Source organism: Bos indicus, chromosome 12, assembly GCF_029378745.1.
Source record: "Bos indicus isolate NIAB-ARS_2022 breed Sahiwal x Tharparkar chromosome 12, NIAB-ARS_B.indTharparkar_mat_pri_1.0, whole genome shotgun sequence".
In the NCBI taxonomy this organism is placed as follows: Eukaryota; Metazoa; Chordata; class Mammalia; order Artiodactyla; family Bovidae; genus Bos; species Bos indicus.
In genome coordinates, this window is record NC_091771.1 from 15,390,939 (window position 1) to 15,405,975 (window position 15,037).

The 15,037-nt window shown below is 45.9% G+C and overlaps 1 protein-coding gene and 2 non-coding genes across 3 annotated transcripts; all 3 read right to left on the bottom strand.

Annotated features, from left to right (window-relative positions):
• Positions 1-10,273: 10,273 nt before the first annotated feature.
• Positions 10,274-10,401, bottom strand: LOC139186316 (small nucleolar RNA SNORA31). The gene has a single exon (XR_011569908.1). It is a non-coding gene; the product is annotated as a small nucleolar RNA SNORA31 (small nucleolar RNA).
• A 763-nt stretch (positions 10,402-11,164) lies between these two features.
• On the bottom strand, positions 11,165-14,720 carry TPT1 (tumor protein, translationally-controlled 1). The gene is made up of 6 exons (XM_070800048.1): positions 14,565-14,720; positions 14,256-14,329; positions 13,508-13,698; positions 13,043-13,148; positions 12,147-12,263; positions 11,165-11,379 (listed from the first exon to the last, which is right to left on the bottom strand). The coding sequence occupies exons 1-6, from the start codon at positions 14,590-14,592 to the stop codon at positions 11,377-11,379; spliced, it is 519 nt and encodes a 172-aa protein (XP_070656149.1). The 5' UTR covers positions 14,593-14,720; the 3' UTR covers positions 11,165-11,376.
• LOC139186315 (small nucleolar RNA SNORA31) lies at positions 11,449-11,580 on the bottom strand. The gene has a single exon (XR_011569907.1). It is a non-coding gene; the product is annotated as a small nucleolar RNA SNORA31 (small nucleolar RNA).
• Positions 14,721-15,037: the final 317 nt, after the last annotated feature.

Here is a 15,037-nt window from a genome sequence, read left to right on the forward strand (position 1 = left end):
TTTGAGGTGATACCTCATTATAGTTTTTGTTTGCATTTCTCTAATAATTAGTGATGTTGAGCACCTTTTCATGTGTCTATTGGACCATCTGTATGTCTTCTTTGGAGAAATGTCTATTTAGGTCTTCTGCCCGTTTTTTAATTTATGTATTTTAATTATTAAGCTATATGAGCTTTTTGTGTATTTTGGAAATTAATTCCTTATCTGTCACATTGTTTGCAAATATTTTCTCCCAGTCCATAGGTTGTTGTGTTTTCATTTTGTTTATGGTTTCCTTTGCTGTGCAAAAGCTTTTAATTTTGATTAAGCCTCATTTGTCTATTTTTGCTTTTATTTTTATTGCCTTGGGAGACTGACCTAAGGAAACATCAGTATAATTTATGTCAGAGAATGGTGTACCTATATTTTATTCTAGGAGTTTCATGGTGTCATGTCTTATATTTAAGTCTTTAAGCCATTTTGAGTTTATTTTTGTGTATCATGTGAGAGAGTGTTCTAACTTCACTGATTTACATGAGGCTGTCCAGCTTTCTGAGCACGACTTGCTGATGAGACTGTCTTTTCTCCATTGTATATTCTTGCCTCCTTTGTTGGAGATTAACTGACCATGGGTGTGTGGGCTTATTGTTTTTGTTTCTAATTCTGTTCCATTGAGCCATATGTCTGTTTTTGTACCAGTTCAATGCTGTTTTGATTACTGTAGCTTTGTAATATTGTCTAGGAGGGTTATGCCTCCAGCTGTGTTCCTTTTGCTCATGATTACTTTGGCAATTCTGGGCCTTTTATGGTTCTCTATAAATTTTAGGATTATACATTCTAGTTCTGTGAAAAATGTCATGTAATTTGATAGAGATCACATTAAATCTGTAGATTACTTTGGGTAGGATGACCATTTTAACACAATTAATTCTTCCAGTCTCCAAGAGCATGAGATAGCTTTCCACTTCTCTGAATCATCTTCAAATTTGCAAGGAATATGTTTAAATAATAGACATCCTTGGAATGTAGAGACAGGGTATCCCTCTGAAGAGATTTGGAGATGTAGCTCCTCAGAGATACCTTAAACTAGAGATATCTTCCCATTTCCTGCAGACTTGCCTGCATTCCAGGTATGTAAGTAATGTGCTTATCCAGAGGGAAGGATGGGCAGATATGTTAGTAGCCTTGTAAGCTCCTAATGCTGTAGTGCACCCCACTGCAAGCGCTGGGACCGTCTGGCCCTCACCATGTCACTCTGTTGGGGGTGGGGGATGGGACCCAATGCAAGATGCTGCTCTGGCCACTGTTTTTGCTGAGTGGTAGACCATTATCTCTAACCTAGAGGTCTTGTGTCTTTTTAAGTATTTTACTTATTTATCTGGCTATGCTGAATCTTAGTTGCAGCATGCAAACTCTTAGTTGCAGCATGTGGAATCTACTTCCCGACCAGGGAGCAAACCCGGGCCCTTGCATTGTGAGTGCAGAGTCTTAGCCGCTGGACCCCCAGGGAAGTCTTTTCATAAAATGTACATGGAACTGTGGTAGGCTAACTTGTTAGCTTGAAAACAGGGAAAGTTTAAGATCCTCTTCAGTTTCCGACTTAATGTATAGAAACCCCTCTGTCTGTTATGTGGCATGCAGAGTTCCATCTGTATTTGGAAAAATCACACCAGGTAATTCTGAAGCACCACCAGGGAGGAGACAAGGGCGCTGCATTTTTCCGGATTCAGCAAAATGTGCATCTCCCACCATGGGATCACTGGGACACAACCTGGGGATCCAGGATGGATAAGAAAAAGCCCGTCATGGAGCAGCCAATACAAAGAGCATAACCGTTAATTCCAGACACTAGGGGAAGCTAAGCATTCACACACGTGAGGTGCTCTGAAAAAGAAATATTTCACCATTAAGACAGAAGAGAAGCATTTTGCATTCTTTGCAATTAGGTACCTTCACCTTTGACTCCGTAAGGCACTGCTGGGACCAGCGGCTTGTGACGCAAGCACTTCAGCAAGAAGATACTGCTGTCCTACAGACCACACATTCTGGTCTGGTTATCCACTTTCCCAAACTTAGAGACTGCGTTTGAAAACAGGAGCCACACAGAGAAATTGAAAGCTCACTATTTACCCCATCAGTAAATCTGTACAGAATGCCATCGGCAAAGAAGGGAGACTGACAAAACCCCCTCCTTGATTTCAGGAATAACAGTGAAGCAAAGACAAGGAATTCATTGACTTCAGTAAAGTGGAGGACAGTTACCTCACTGGAGCATGGAGGGTGGATGGAATGGTTGGAGGAATCAGTAAACTCTTCCAAGAGAAAATGCAGTGAAATCTTCAAGAAAAGAACAAGACTTCCGTGCAGCAGGTCAGAATCACTCTGCCTGCGCTCCCCCTCGCAGCAGAGAGCGGATGGTAAAAAGAGGCAGGGAAGCTTGAACAGGTAAGCAAGTGGCCCAGCTGTGAAGGGTTTTGTACAGAATTTCATTATAAGTTTATATTGAAGGAAATGGTGGGTGGCTTCCTTAAAAAAACAGCTTTCCATTGGCATCTTCCCAAGCTCTACACCTAGATGCAAAGTGCATGCGTGCATGCTGAGTCGCTTCCATCAGGTCCCACTCTGCAACTCTATGGATTGTAGCCCGACAAGCTCCTCTGTCCATGGGATTCTCCAGGCAAGAATACTGGAGTGGGTTGCCATGCCCTTCTCCAGGGGATCTCCCAAACAGGGATCAAACCTGCATCTCTTACGTTTCCTGAATTGGCAGGTGGGTTCTTTATCACTACAGCCACCTGAGAAGCCCCAGAAACAAAGTAGAAAGAGTAAATGCAGTCCCCAGCTAGCAGGGTGTTTTTTTGTTTTTGTTTTACTGTAGATAACACTTTATTGAATAGTTGAAATTTGTTAAGAAGGTGGATCTTAAGTGTCCTCACCACAAAAAAATATGGTGACTCACCTGGCAATTTGGACACACCCGCTTGGTGATAACCCTGTGGGAATTCTCTATCAGTCATTCCATCAAATGGGTCATTCTCACAGCCTTAGCTTTGACTGAGGAAAAAAAGCAGAAATCGGTCTGGAATGGGAAAACTGCTCAACCCCTAAAACCCCCCTGTTCTTTGTAGGCGTCCACAGCTTTTCTCCCATCTTGGAGAAGAGCCAAATGTCAGGCTCCATCTGGTCAAAGCTCACACTTGCACTTTTAGTTTACACGAGTGAATCTGAGTATATACTGGCCAGCTGCCTACTGTCTGCACAAGAGAACAAAGTTCACTGGGACCAATAAGCCCCCTCCACTTCTGGCCATTTTACCCGGCTCCACCTGCCTGGTTACCAGCTTCCAACAGAGCACACTCACCTCTCCCATCCCCCGAGGCGTGAATGCAGGCAGATGGGGAGGGGGCGGAGGAAACTGCTTCAGGCACAGGCACCCTGAGGGGACAGGAGAGAACATCCGGCAAACTTAGTGCAGGATTTGTTTGCCTTTTATTTTATATTGGAGCATGTGCGTGCGTGCTCAGTTGCTAAGTCGTGTCTGACTCTTGCGACCCTATGGGCTGTAGCCCTCTGTCCATGGGGATTCTCCAGGCAAGAACACTGGAGTGAGTTGCCATGCCCTCCTCCAGGGGATCTTCCCTACCCAGGGATCGAACTCGAATCTCCTGCAGGTGGACTTTTCACCACCGAACCACCTGGGAAGAGCCAGTTAACAATGTGACAGTTTCAGGTGCGCAGCAGAGCAACACAGCCATACATACACATGGATCCATTCTCCCCAGACTCCCCGCCCATCCAGGCTGCCATGTAACATTGAGCAGAGTTCCCTGTGCTCTACAGTAGGTCCTTGTTGATTATCCATTTTAAATTTATCAGAGTGTACACGTCAATCTCAAACTCACTAAGAAATAGCTAGGGCATTTGGCACGTCCCACAGGATACTGAGAGAGGAAGCTTAGCAATAGCTGGAAGGGGTTTTGCACAACTCTCCGCTCCATAAACCATAGGGCTAAATAACTCCCTCAGAAACACAAGCCTCCAGGATGCTCTTGGGATGCTAAAATCTCCGCTGCTCCCACATTCACACTCAACCCTCCTCCTCCCTTGTCTGTGGAGCAGGGAACAGGTGGCACATTACTTAACCAACTTTCAAAAGCTTAGTCACTTTGGCTTTTAATAGATGCCAGCAGTTGGTACTTGCCATCCTGCTATTACAGCAACAACCAAGGGTACTGCCACCCAGCCCGTGTTCCACCTGACAAAATCCATCCATGTGGCATCAATACAATGGAGGCTTTGGCAGGATGGGGTGCCTGCGAGGTGATGGAGAAAGATATTGTAACGCACCACACCAAGAGTTGTTGACTGGGCTTCCAATTTTGTGCTTGCCATCTGCTGATACACACCATTCCTTCTGTGTGGGGCAGGCACGAGGTGTATTTTCCTTTTAACTTCATCTGCAATAACTGTCACCCTTTCACCTGCCAGTTTTCCCCCCTAGGTTGAATATTAGTTTAGATATCTGACTCAAACTATAAATTGGCAGTTCTTGAGGGAGACTTCCAAATTACTCAAGAAGGAAATTACACATTTAGCTCTGTTTTGAAGAGATGTCCACAAAATACCAACTTTCTCTGTGATTTGCCAAATTTCTACCAGCTGCTCAGGGAATGGTAGATTATGCACTTGGTGGAGTAATTTGATAACCCTGTCCTGTTGTCAAGACCATGGGCAAGCTGTGTTTGATAATAAGCTAGGGTTCTCCCGCTATCTTTAAACATGAGGAAAATCACCAAGTACACAACTGGATTTCTGGTGTCAAACTAAATGACAGAAACTCAGGACTAAGTAACATCTACTTGCTCTATGAGACTATTTAAAATACTGTAAACTTAAAAAAAAATTTTGTTTTAAATTAATTTCTATTAGAAAGTGAAAGTTGCTCAGTCGTGTCAGACTCTTTGTGACCCCATGGATATACAGTCCATGGAATTCTCTAGGCTAGAATACTGGAGTGGGTAGCCTTTCCCTTCTCCAGGGGATCTTCCCAACTCAGGGGTCAAACCCAGGCCTCCCGCATTGCAGGCAGATTCTTTACCAACTGAGCCACAAGGGAAACCCAAGAATACTGGAGTGGGTAACCTATCCCTTCTCCATTGGATCTTCCCGACCCAGGAATCGGACCAGGGTCTCCTGCATCACAGGTGGATTTTTTACCAACTGAGCTACCAGGGAAGCTGCCGATTTCTATTAGAGTATAGTTGATTCACAGTGTTGTTTCTGCTATACAGCAAAGTGAGTCAGTTATACATATGGCTTCCCTTGTAGCTCAGTTGGTAAAGAATCTGCCTACAGTGAAGGAGACCTAGGTTCGATACCTGGGTCGGGAAAATCCCCTGGGGAAGGACGTGGCAACCCACTCCAGTATTCTTGCCTGGATAATCCCATGGAGAGGAGCCTGGCAGGCTAGTCCATGGGGTCGCAAAGAGTCAGACACGACTTGGTGACTAAACCACCACCACTCTTTTTTTAGATTCTGTCCCAACATGGGTAATTAGAATATTGAGTAGACTTCTCTGTGCTATACAGTAGGTTCTTAGTAGCTATTTTATGTCAATCCCAATCTCCCGATTTATTCTTCCTGGCCTTTCCCCCTGGTAACTGTAAGTTTGTTTTTTGCACCTGTGATTGTTTTGAAAATAAGTTCATTTACACCATATTTAAAGATTCCACATATAAGCAACGTCATGGTATTTGTCTATTAGTTCATTCAGTGTGATCATCTCTAGGTCCGTTCCTGTTGCTGCAAATGGCATTTCATTCTTTTTATGACTAATATTCCATCGTGTATGTATAGATACACACACATATACATATGACATCTTCTTTGTCCATTCACCCATGGATGGACATTTAGGTTCCTTCCATGTCTTTGCTATTGTAAATAGTGCTGCACTGGGGTGAACATATCTTTCCAAATTAGTTTTCTCTAGATATATGCCCAGGAGTGATATTGCTGGATCATAAAGTGAAAGTGAAGTCGCTCAGTCGTGTCCGACTCTTTGCGACCCCATAGACGGTAGCCTCCCAGGCTCCGCGGTCCATGGGATTTTCCAGGTAAGAATACTGGAGTGGCCTGCCATTTCCTTCTCCACGGGATCTTCCCAACCCAGGGATCGAACCCGGGTCTCCTGCATTGCAGACAGACGCTTTACTGCCTGAGCCACTAGGGAAGCACTGGATCATAAGGTAGCTCTAATTTTAGTTTTTTAAGAAATAGTGCAAATTTTTTTTAATTGTCTTGGCCACATTGCATAGCAATGTGGGATTTTAGTTTCCCAACCAGGGATCAAACCCTTGCTTCCTGCATTGGAAGTAGTCTTAACCACTGAACCACCAGGTAAGTTATAGTACCGTAATCTCTTGACAGGTGATTGTGGCCTTAGCCCTCTCCCAGTGAGCTACTCCTTTGGATATTTGCTTCTTTCTATAACCTTTAACACTGCACTACTCTAAAGGAAAAGTCCTGGAGTAAAGGAGTTCAACATACGCAAGTGAGTTGCCTGGTATGAGTTCTCATTTCTCCTAAATGGTGAGTCATATATGCAAACGCACAGCTTACGGTGCTCCCCCTCCCTGCTCTACCTCAAAGCTCAGAAAAGTGCACCACGCATATATAAAGGAAAGCAGATGTCAGGTGTGCCCTGGAGCAGGAGTGGGGAGGTCATTGAAGGAAAAACCTCTGAGCAAGCAGTTACTTTGGAAAGAATCCCAACCCCTCCCCCAGGCCCATAGTTGGCATTTTTCTCACTAAGTTGTATGGACTCCTGCTAAAACCACATCCACTTGAGGCTTTCAGTGCATTTTTAGCAGCACAAATCCACAATGTGCTGTGCTTAGTCACTCAGTTGTGTCTGACTTTTTGTGACTCCATGGACTGTAGTGCTCCAGGCTCCTCTGTCCGTGGGGATTCTTCAGGTAAGAATACTGGAGTGGGTTGCCATTTCCTACTCCAGGGGATCTTTCCGATCCAGGGATTGAACCCAGGTCTCCTGCATTGCAGGCCGACTCTTGACCATCTGAGACACCAGGGAAGCCCTCAATGTACAAGCTCTCAAAAAATAAACTGGAACTTGCTGGTAGTTGAAAACATGCCCCCACAGTATCGGAAATCTGCTTTGGACAGCCAACAAGCATGCAGTCCACCAAACCACCACTGAACCAAAGGATGGACCTGAAGGACTTCAATCATTTTAAACTATCTGCAAAATCTATCAAGATGGCTGTCACAGCAGCTGCTTTAATTCAGTGAAAGGTGCATAGCATCTTTTTCTTGTGTATGCTAAAGTCCTTTAGTCAAGGACTTTTCCTTTGGAATAATACAATGTTAAAGGTTATAAAAAGAACCAAATATCCCAAGTAGCGCACATTTTTATACAGTATCAAAAGAAAACTTTTTCAATGCAGTGATTTTTAAGTATCCTCCACAACCCCAGAGGGTCATAAATCTAGCCCCAAAGCAGCAAGTTGGGCCCTCAGTTCTTATGGACAAAGTCTGTGGTAACAGGCACCAATTGCCACAAAATGAGCTTTTGCAAGAAAAGGCTTGTGGCCCATGAGGGGGTCATTAGCCAGACTTTTCTCATAGAATTAAGAGTTGTATGGTATGACCTAAATGCAAGTCACCAGTCAGTAGGATGTCGTGTCAGTTAATTCAAGTCCCCTGGTTTACATTCTGTTACTGAGAGGGTTCTGGCTGCTAGCCCAGGTCGCAGCTCCAAGCACACGCATGCAGATGGTCAGAACTTTACAAGGAGGCTTTGTTTTCAGGATTGTTTTCAAGTTGGTTGAGATTTTTGCTGCTCTTCTTGGTTTTGCCAGTGTAGTTGTAGTTATTGGTTAAACCCTAAACCCTGCAGTTCAGATGGAACTTACATCAATGCAATGTTTACCAGTGACCTACTTAGGTTATTTTTAATATTTATATGGCTGCTCTGGGTCTTAGTTTCAACATGTGGGATCTTTAGTTGTGGCATTCGAACTCCCATAAGACGTCTGGGCCACCAGGGAAGCCCACTATGTACAAGCTCTCAAAAAATAAATTAGAATTTGCTGGTAGTTGAAAACATGCCCTCACAGTAGTGGTGACACCACTTACGGGATCAGCTTCCCTGACCACGGATCGAATCCAGGCCCCTGCATTGGGAGTGGGGTCAGCCACTGGAGCACCAGAGAAGTCCCCCAATTAGATTTTAAGAAAATCATGTCTAATGGCTTCAATGAGTTCCTTACGTATCTATAGTTTAACCAGAGGCACACGTAATAAGAACATGTACTCCTTGAATGATTACATCTCACGGGCAACGTGCTGCCCATGAGTTTGCTCTTCTCTTGAGCCAATCTCAAGTTTTCTTCCCTACAGCTGAAACCCACCCCCTGCCAAGTCTACCATTCTGTCACCTTACTTGACTCATTTACAACAGGCAACCCTGTGGACTTGCTCCTTCCCAAAATGGGTGTCCACTGGGCCTCCAGGCGGCCTCTCCCTTGGTTTTCCTACATCAAAGGCAGTTCCCTCATAATCACTTTGTAGGTTTTTCATGTTGACCAGTCTCCACGTTGGAGGGCTGAGTCCATCCCATCTAGGTGACCTCACTCCGTGTTTTAGCTTCAAATATCATGCATTTGTCCCAGCAGACATCCTTCTAGACAACTTTGCTTTTAGAAAAGACATAGCTACACTAGTACCTGATTCCACAAATCGAACAAAATCCAGAGAAAATTTCTATAGAAAAAATAGGTTACAACTGAAAACAGCATTCAGCATTTCTTTTGCAGTGAGCCCTCAAGAGACAGCATGCACCCCACAACTACACTCAGCATCTCTGTATCAAGCTGCCATAGCGCTGATATATGAGCATCTGTGCTTATCTCAATTTATTCTATGCATCCATTAACAAGATGCAGCTGCCCTGAGTTTACTGCTTTGCTTTATACCATTTCTGCTCTAAGAAAGGTTTCATAGGAAGGCCCTACTTCAGAGCATGGGAAACCTGTATCTCTGGACAAATTCTCCAGCTCTCTTCCTGATTCACCTGAGTCAGCATCCCAGTCTAGCCTGTTCAAAACTGAACCCTTGATTTCCTGTATGGTCTTCCCTGTGTTAACTCCTTTCTTCCAGATGATCAGGACAAGACACTTGCCATCCCCCTTGTATCTTTCACCTCATTCAACACCTTAGCAAATCCTCTAACTTCGAATCACCTGTCCAACTACCACCTTAGACTAAGCCACTCTCTCATATTGTTCATCACTGTTCTCTTTGCTTTTACCTGGCCACCCAGCACCCAAAATGACCCTTTAGATCAGATCACATCACCCTGCCACACAAAGCCCTCCTGGGGCTTCGGTGTGATTTGGTTTCTTTTCCTGTGCACTTCCTTCTCTAGCTCAGGTCCTCCTGCTATCTTGGGCCCAGCATCCCGGCCACCTTGTCCCCTGAACCTGTCAACCACACTCTACTTCAATTTACTACTCTTTTGCCTGGCATGCTTTGCTCCCAGATACCCACATAATCTCCTTCCTTTTCAGCTTCCTCTTACTAGACAGTGACACAAAACACATGCCTTCTGATGTGTACAGGAAGTAGCTACCACCTGTTAGCCTCGCAGTTATCTTGACCCAGATGACACTAACTAGAAAACGATCCAAAATAAGCCTTCTTAGGCAACTCCAGTATTCTTGCCTGGAAAGCCCCATGGACAGAGGAGCCTGGTGGGCTACAGTCCACGGGGTCGCAGAGTTGGACACAACTGAGCTACTAATAGCAACCCACTCCAGTACTCGTGCCTGGAAAATCCCATGGGCAGAGGAGCCTGGTAGGCTGCAGTCCGTGGGGTCTCGAAGAGTCAGACACAATTGAGCGACTTCACTTTCACAGGCAACTACTTGGCCTCTCTTCACTCCTAGTCTCTGTATTGCTATTCCTTTCAGCCTTCTGCATGCAAGCTCACGCTATCAGGTCACAGCTTATGCTACTTCTCCCACTGTCTTGTCACCTTCATAGCACTGACCCCTGCCTGAACATTCTCCCACTAGTTTCAGAGGTGAGTGGTCTCCTGTATCACTGGCATGTTGTCTACACTATTTACAATAGAATGTCTAAAACTGCCTTCAGCATGACTGCGGTTTCCAAACAATCATTTGGACTGCCACCAGGGGGCACTACCAACCTGAGGCCCTGCACCATCCCATGGACTCCTTGTGTCCCTTGCTTGTAGGGTTCCAAGTTTGGCCCTGTGTTCCCCCATTCAATCTGGGCTGCCACAATCAGACAGGCAGAAAGCGCGAGGATGTTTTTCTTGCATCTGTAGTGTAAACCTTAGCAGACAGTAACTGCTTCAGGTCTGTCAAATAGATGCGTTTTCATCTTCTGATGCCCACACCTTTTTACAGATAGAACAGAGCATTTGCTTTTCTCTCTGCCCACCACCTACTCCACAGTCCATTTATAATTTCATCTTTTAAAACAATGGCCCATAAATCTTTCCTATAAAGGGCCATGTGGGTACCTCAAGGCTTGCAGGCGGCCTTTAGATCTGTCACTAATATTTTCTAGCAATGTCAGAACCAGCCAATACCACCCAATACAGGGCATGGTAGTGTCCTAGTAAAACTGGACACAAACTTTATTTTTTTCATGTCCCATAAGCTATTGTGAACCACTTAAAAAATATAAGCACCACCTTAGCCACAAAACAGGTGGTGGGCGAGCCAGTCTGTCAACCCTGTTCCAAGGAGTTTGACAAAATATTCCAGACGTCTAGGTTTCTCTAGAACTCAGCTCTAAAATAAGCTCAGACAGTACTTGGCTTCCAACTGTGTTAGTCTCTCTTTATTCTTTTGTAAACTCTTCCAGATAACCACTTCCATTTGTAGGTGATGAAACGTGTGAGCAATCCACTTCAAATGCTGGCTGGCACTGTCATGAGCATGGTCTTTCCCTTTACTCCAAACTCAGTTACTTCTGACTCTTGTATAGTCCAAGTCCCGGAAGTGGTTTCACTGTAGACGTTATCTGAAGGTGCTTTCTAGTGGTAGGCTACAACCAGACTCTAGCTGCTCCAGGAAGGCTACAAGGATGGATTTAGATATGACATATTAAACTAAGAGGCATTCTTTCCAATGAGTTTAAATGCGTTTTATTTTTAGACAACCTACATGACACGTTTTCTCAAAAACAATGCCTCCGCTCCAAATAAATCAACGTTCAAAACAAATGAAGAGCTCGAGATGACATCAGTCCCATCTGTCTAAGTCCTGGTGTTGTGTGGATGAAAAGCAGTGGCCAGCCAGTTATGACGACAGGTGATTGATCCAAAGTAACTGCCAACTTTGTTACTAGGAAAACAAGGGAAGAGGCCATTAACACACCTTTCTGGCATTAAAGTATCTCCGTTTCTAGGCTTCAGATGTACTCCCCTATTCAATCCGAGCTGCCACACACACGGACAGACAGAAAGCGCGGGGATGTTGCTTTTGCATCCTAGTGCAAACCAAAGGAACAACTGCAGATTGTTCAAGGTCTATCAGTGGATGCAGAACCATCCTTACAAATCAGAGAAGTCGTTCTGAGAAGGCCCACCCACCCTATTCCAACAGAAACCTCACACATTCTTTGAATAATCCCTTTGGCAAAACATCTGTACTGTCCTTTGACATTTCTGGTCACTGCTGCCCCTGATCCTGTTTAGGGTAGATTGTTTTTGCACCAAGCAGCTTGTGGATTTCAGTTTCCCAACCTGGGACTAAACCCCAGCCCTTGGCAGTAGCAGCCCAGAGTCCTAACCACTGGACCACCAGGGAATTCCCTAGCATAGCCTTAAATTTATTTTACTCCTAATTTACATGGAAGCTACTGAAAGCCAAGATAAGTGAGTGTCTTCATTTCTCCTTTAGCAGTTCCTTGCGCAGCAGATATTCATTTAATTTTACTAAAGCAACTGGCCATCGGGTCAGCAGCCTGCTCTAAATTGTATTTACTAAAAGCTAGTAACATCATGGCCTTTCCAACCAGCCCCCAATTATCATTAAGTGGTTTATTTGCTAAAAGGTTGTAATACCTCCATTTTTACATGACTGATTTCAACACACTTCTTTATACTTACACATTTTTCCATCTCTAAACCATCCTTAAAGAAAATCATATATGGGGTTACACCATCCTCACGGTAGTCCAGCAGAGCAACCATGCCATCTGGATTCATGTTTTCACCAATAAAGAACTTAGGAAGCAAACAAATACCCAGAATTAGATTATACAGGACTGCATTGTATCAAAACACACAAAAAAATGAAAGGATTCAGAACACCAATATCTAATCGAGGCACTATTTAGTCAGCAACTAATGAGTTCTAATGAGGAGGAAAATGCTCACTAATCAAACTTCGGGTCATGCAAAGTACTAATAATCAAATGTTAAGAGTTCAGAGCAATCCAGGGACACTGAGCTCCCTGGAAACCTAACCCCACACATCTCAGTCTAAACCCTACAAACAAGGCTGTTTACATAGTCAAGCACAGAGAACACAAGGCCCCCAATGAGAAGAGCACATCACATGAGAAGTTATCGTATGGCCAGAGGATGTGTGAAACTGGAAAATCCAAAGAGCCAGGTTGTGTCAGTAAAACAAAGTCACTGGAGCTTCTCAATAGGACAAGCTCAGATCAGAAAGGGCTTCAGTGGCAACAAGACATACTGGTGTTGCAAAAAGAAAACCAGAAGACTACTTCAGAGTACACAATTCCAAACAACTGGGAAATGTTGAGTCGAATAAGATTTTGGAAGCAGAAGACAAGATCTGGAAACATGCTTGCTTAGGAGCAGAGAAGGCAACTCCCTACAGCCCAGACTGCTGAAGTAAAATCTGTCCAGTATTTAAACTGCTCAGAACACAGAAAAATAACTCCAACTTAATTACATCAGAGGCTCATCAAGTAACTCATGTTTTGCTCAGTTAAAATTATACAATCCTTTGATCCAAATATTTTAAAGTTATTTACCTGATAGTTTTTGAAATTAGCAAGGATGTGCTTGATTTGTTCTGCAGCCCCTGTCATAAAAGGTTTTACTCTTTCTGGTCTCTGTTCTTCAAGTTTCCCTTTGATTCTAAAACATATTGACATATTAATCAGTTCTGAGTGAAGTTTCCATTCAGTAAAAATTCCAAACTGAAACCAGCAAAATATCACGGGGATTACACTCACTCATAGGAGGGATGTTTTAAGACTTCCTAACTTTGAATTTCACCTCAGCTTATTCTGTACCAAAGGACTATTCTAAAAAAAGTAAAACCTCACTGCACCCTCCAGTATCCTCATATTTATAGAAAAGCAGCCCCCCTTCTGAGCTCATCAATAGAAAAAAGCCTTTGACAAACACGCCTGCTGTTAAAAATCTCAAAGCAAGTCAACCCCTAAATCCTACAGGATTTTCATACATCAATTGGGTGTGTCAGTATCACTTACGACTTCATGTAATCTTTGATGTACTTCTTGTAGGCTTCTTTTGTGAAGCTGGTTTCCTGCAAGTGATGGTTCATGACAATATCGACACCAGTGATTACTGTGCTTTCGGTACCTTCGCCCTCGGGGCCTTCAGCGGAGGCATTTCCACCAATGAGCGAGTCATCGATGTTACCCTCTGTCCTACTGACCATCTGCATTAAGAAAAAGTTTAGTCGCTAACATATCCTCGATCTTACCATAAACGCATCGAAAAATCTACGCTGGCAGCTCTTTCATCAGTCACCCCTCAACACTTAATTCTCGTTGAAAACCATGAACACTACGGGGCGGGGGGGAAATCTATGCCCTTCGTTTTCCTGAAACATCTCAGTTCAACAACTCTTCGTTGGCCCAAACGAAAAAAGGGTCATTTACAACACAGTGCAAATTTTGCATGGGCTGTCGGGTTGCTGAGCAAAGAAAAACCGTGCAGACGCTAAAACGCTTGGGTCGCCCAAACCGGAGATAACCTGTCTGTCCCGGACCGCCTGGGAGGATGGGCGTCGAAGTGGCGGACCTATTTCCAGGCTCAGCTCCGCCTCCAGTTTTCTAGAAAAACCCGAGCCCGGAAAGAGAGTCTCCTCCGCCAGGAGGCAACGGGGAGGATTGCACAACCTCGGGCGGGGGAGCGGCGGAAACCCGAGCCCGCCCGGCCTCGCCTCCCCCCTGCGCCGCAGCCACGGCCCCGGCCCCGGCCCGGCCGACTCACCTTCCCCTCCACCTCCAGACACAGCCCGTCCGCGACCTCCCGGATCTTGTAGATGTCGGAGAACATCTCGTCATCTGCTCGGGAACACAGACCCGCCCGTCACGAGGCGCCCGCGACCCGAGCTGGCGCCATTTCCCGCGCCGCGCCGCCCCTCCCCGGGCGCCCCGGGCCCCGGCGCGCGCCCCCAAGGAGCGCCCCTCAGACCCACGACAGCGGCGGCGGCGGCGGCGGCGACCGACCTCCCGCCTCCACCCATATGCCGCCGCGTGCCCTGCGCGCCGTGTGAGGGGCAGTGCAGTCCCGACTCACGGCTAATGAGGTCCCGGTAGATGATCATGATGGCGACTGGAGGGAGGCGACAGCGGCGCTGGCTTAGCAGGAGCCCGGAGCTCAGGGCGAGCGCAGTGCGGCCAGAGCGGCGCTCGGGGGGAGGGGGGAGCGGGCGGAAAAGGCCGACTCTGCCGCTCCCCGACCTCATATAGAGGGCACGTCCCCCTACGTCATCGCGCGCGGCGCCTCCGGAAGCGCCGCGAGCGGTGACGCATCACGCAGAGCTGCGCGAGGGGCGGGGCCGCAGCGCTCGCTGTGGGGGAGGGGAGGGGCGCATCCGGGGACTTGGCCCCGGGGTACAAGGCCACGCGTTCCCCCCGGGCTCGCCGGGCGGTCCTGGGAAAGGGGAAGGCAGAGGAGGGGGTGGGGCGGAGGGAAAATGCCTGATGGCGCGAGGGAGAGGAATGGTAGGTGAGGAGCGCACGGGAGGAGGGAGGAGGAAGACGCTCCCC

What these genes read in the sequence shown, in the direction of transcription:
- TPT1 (XM_070800048.1), bottom strand. Translation starts at nt 14,592, where the DNA reads ATGATCATCTACCGGGACCTCATTAGCC. An exon ending in GTCTGGAGGTGGAGGGGAAG is followed by an intron (nt 13,699 to 14,255) that starts GTGAGTCGGCCG and finishes TTCTTAATGCAG; the next exon opens with ATGGTCAGTAGGACAGAGGG. An exon ending in CTAATTTCAAAAACTATCAG is followed by an intron (nt 12,264 to 13,042) that starts GTAAATAACTTT and finishes TTGCTTCCTAAG; the next exon opens with TTCTTTATTGGTGAAAACAT.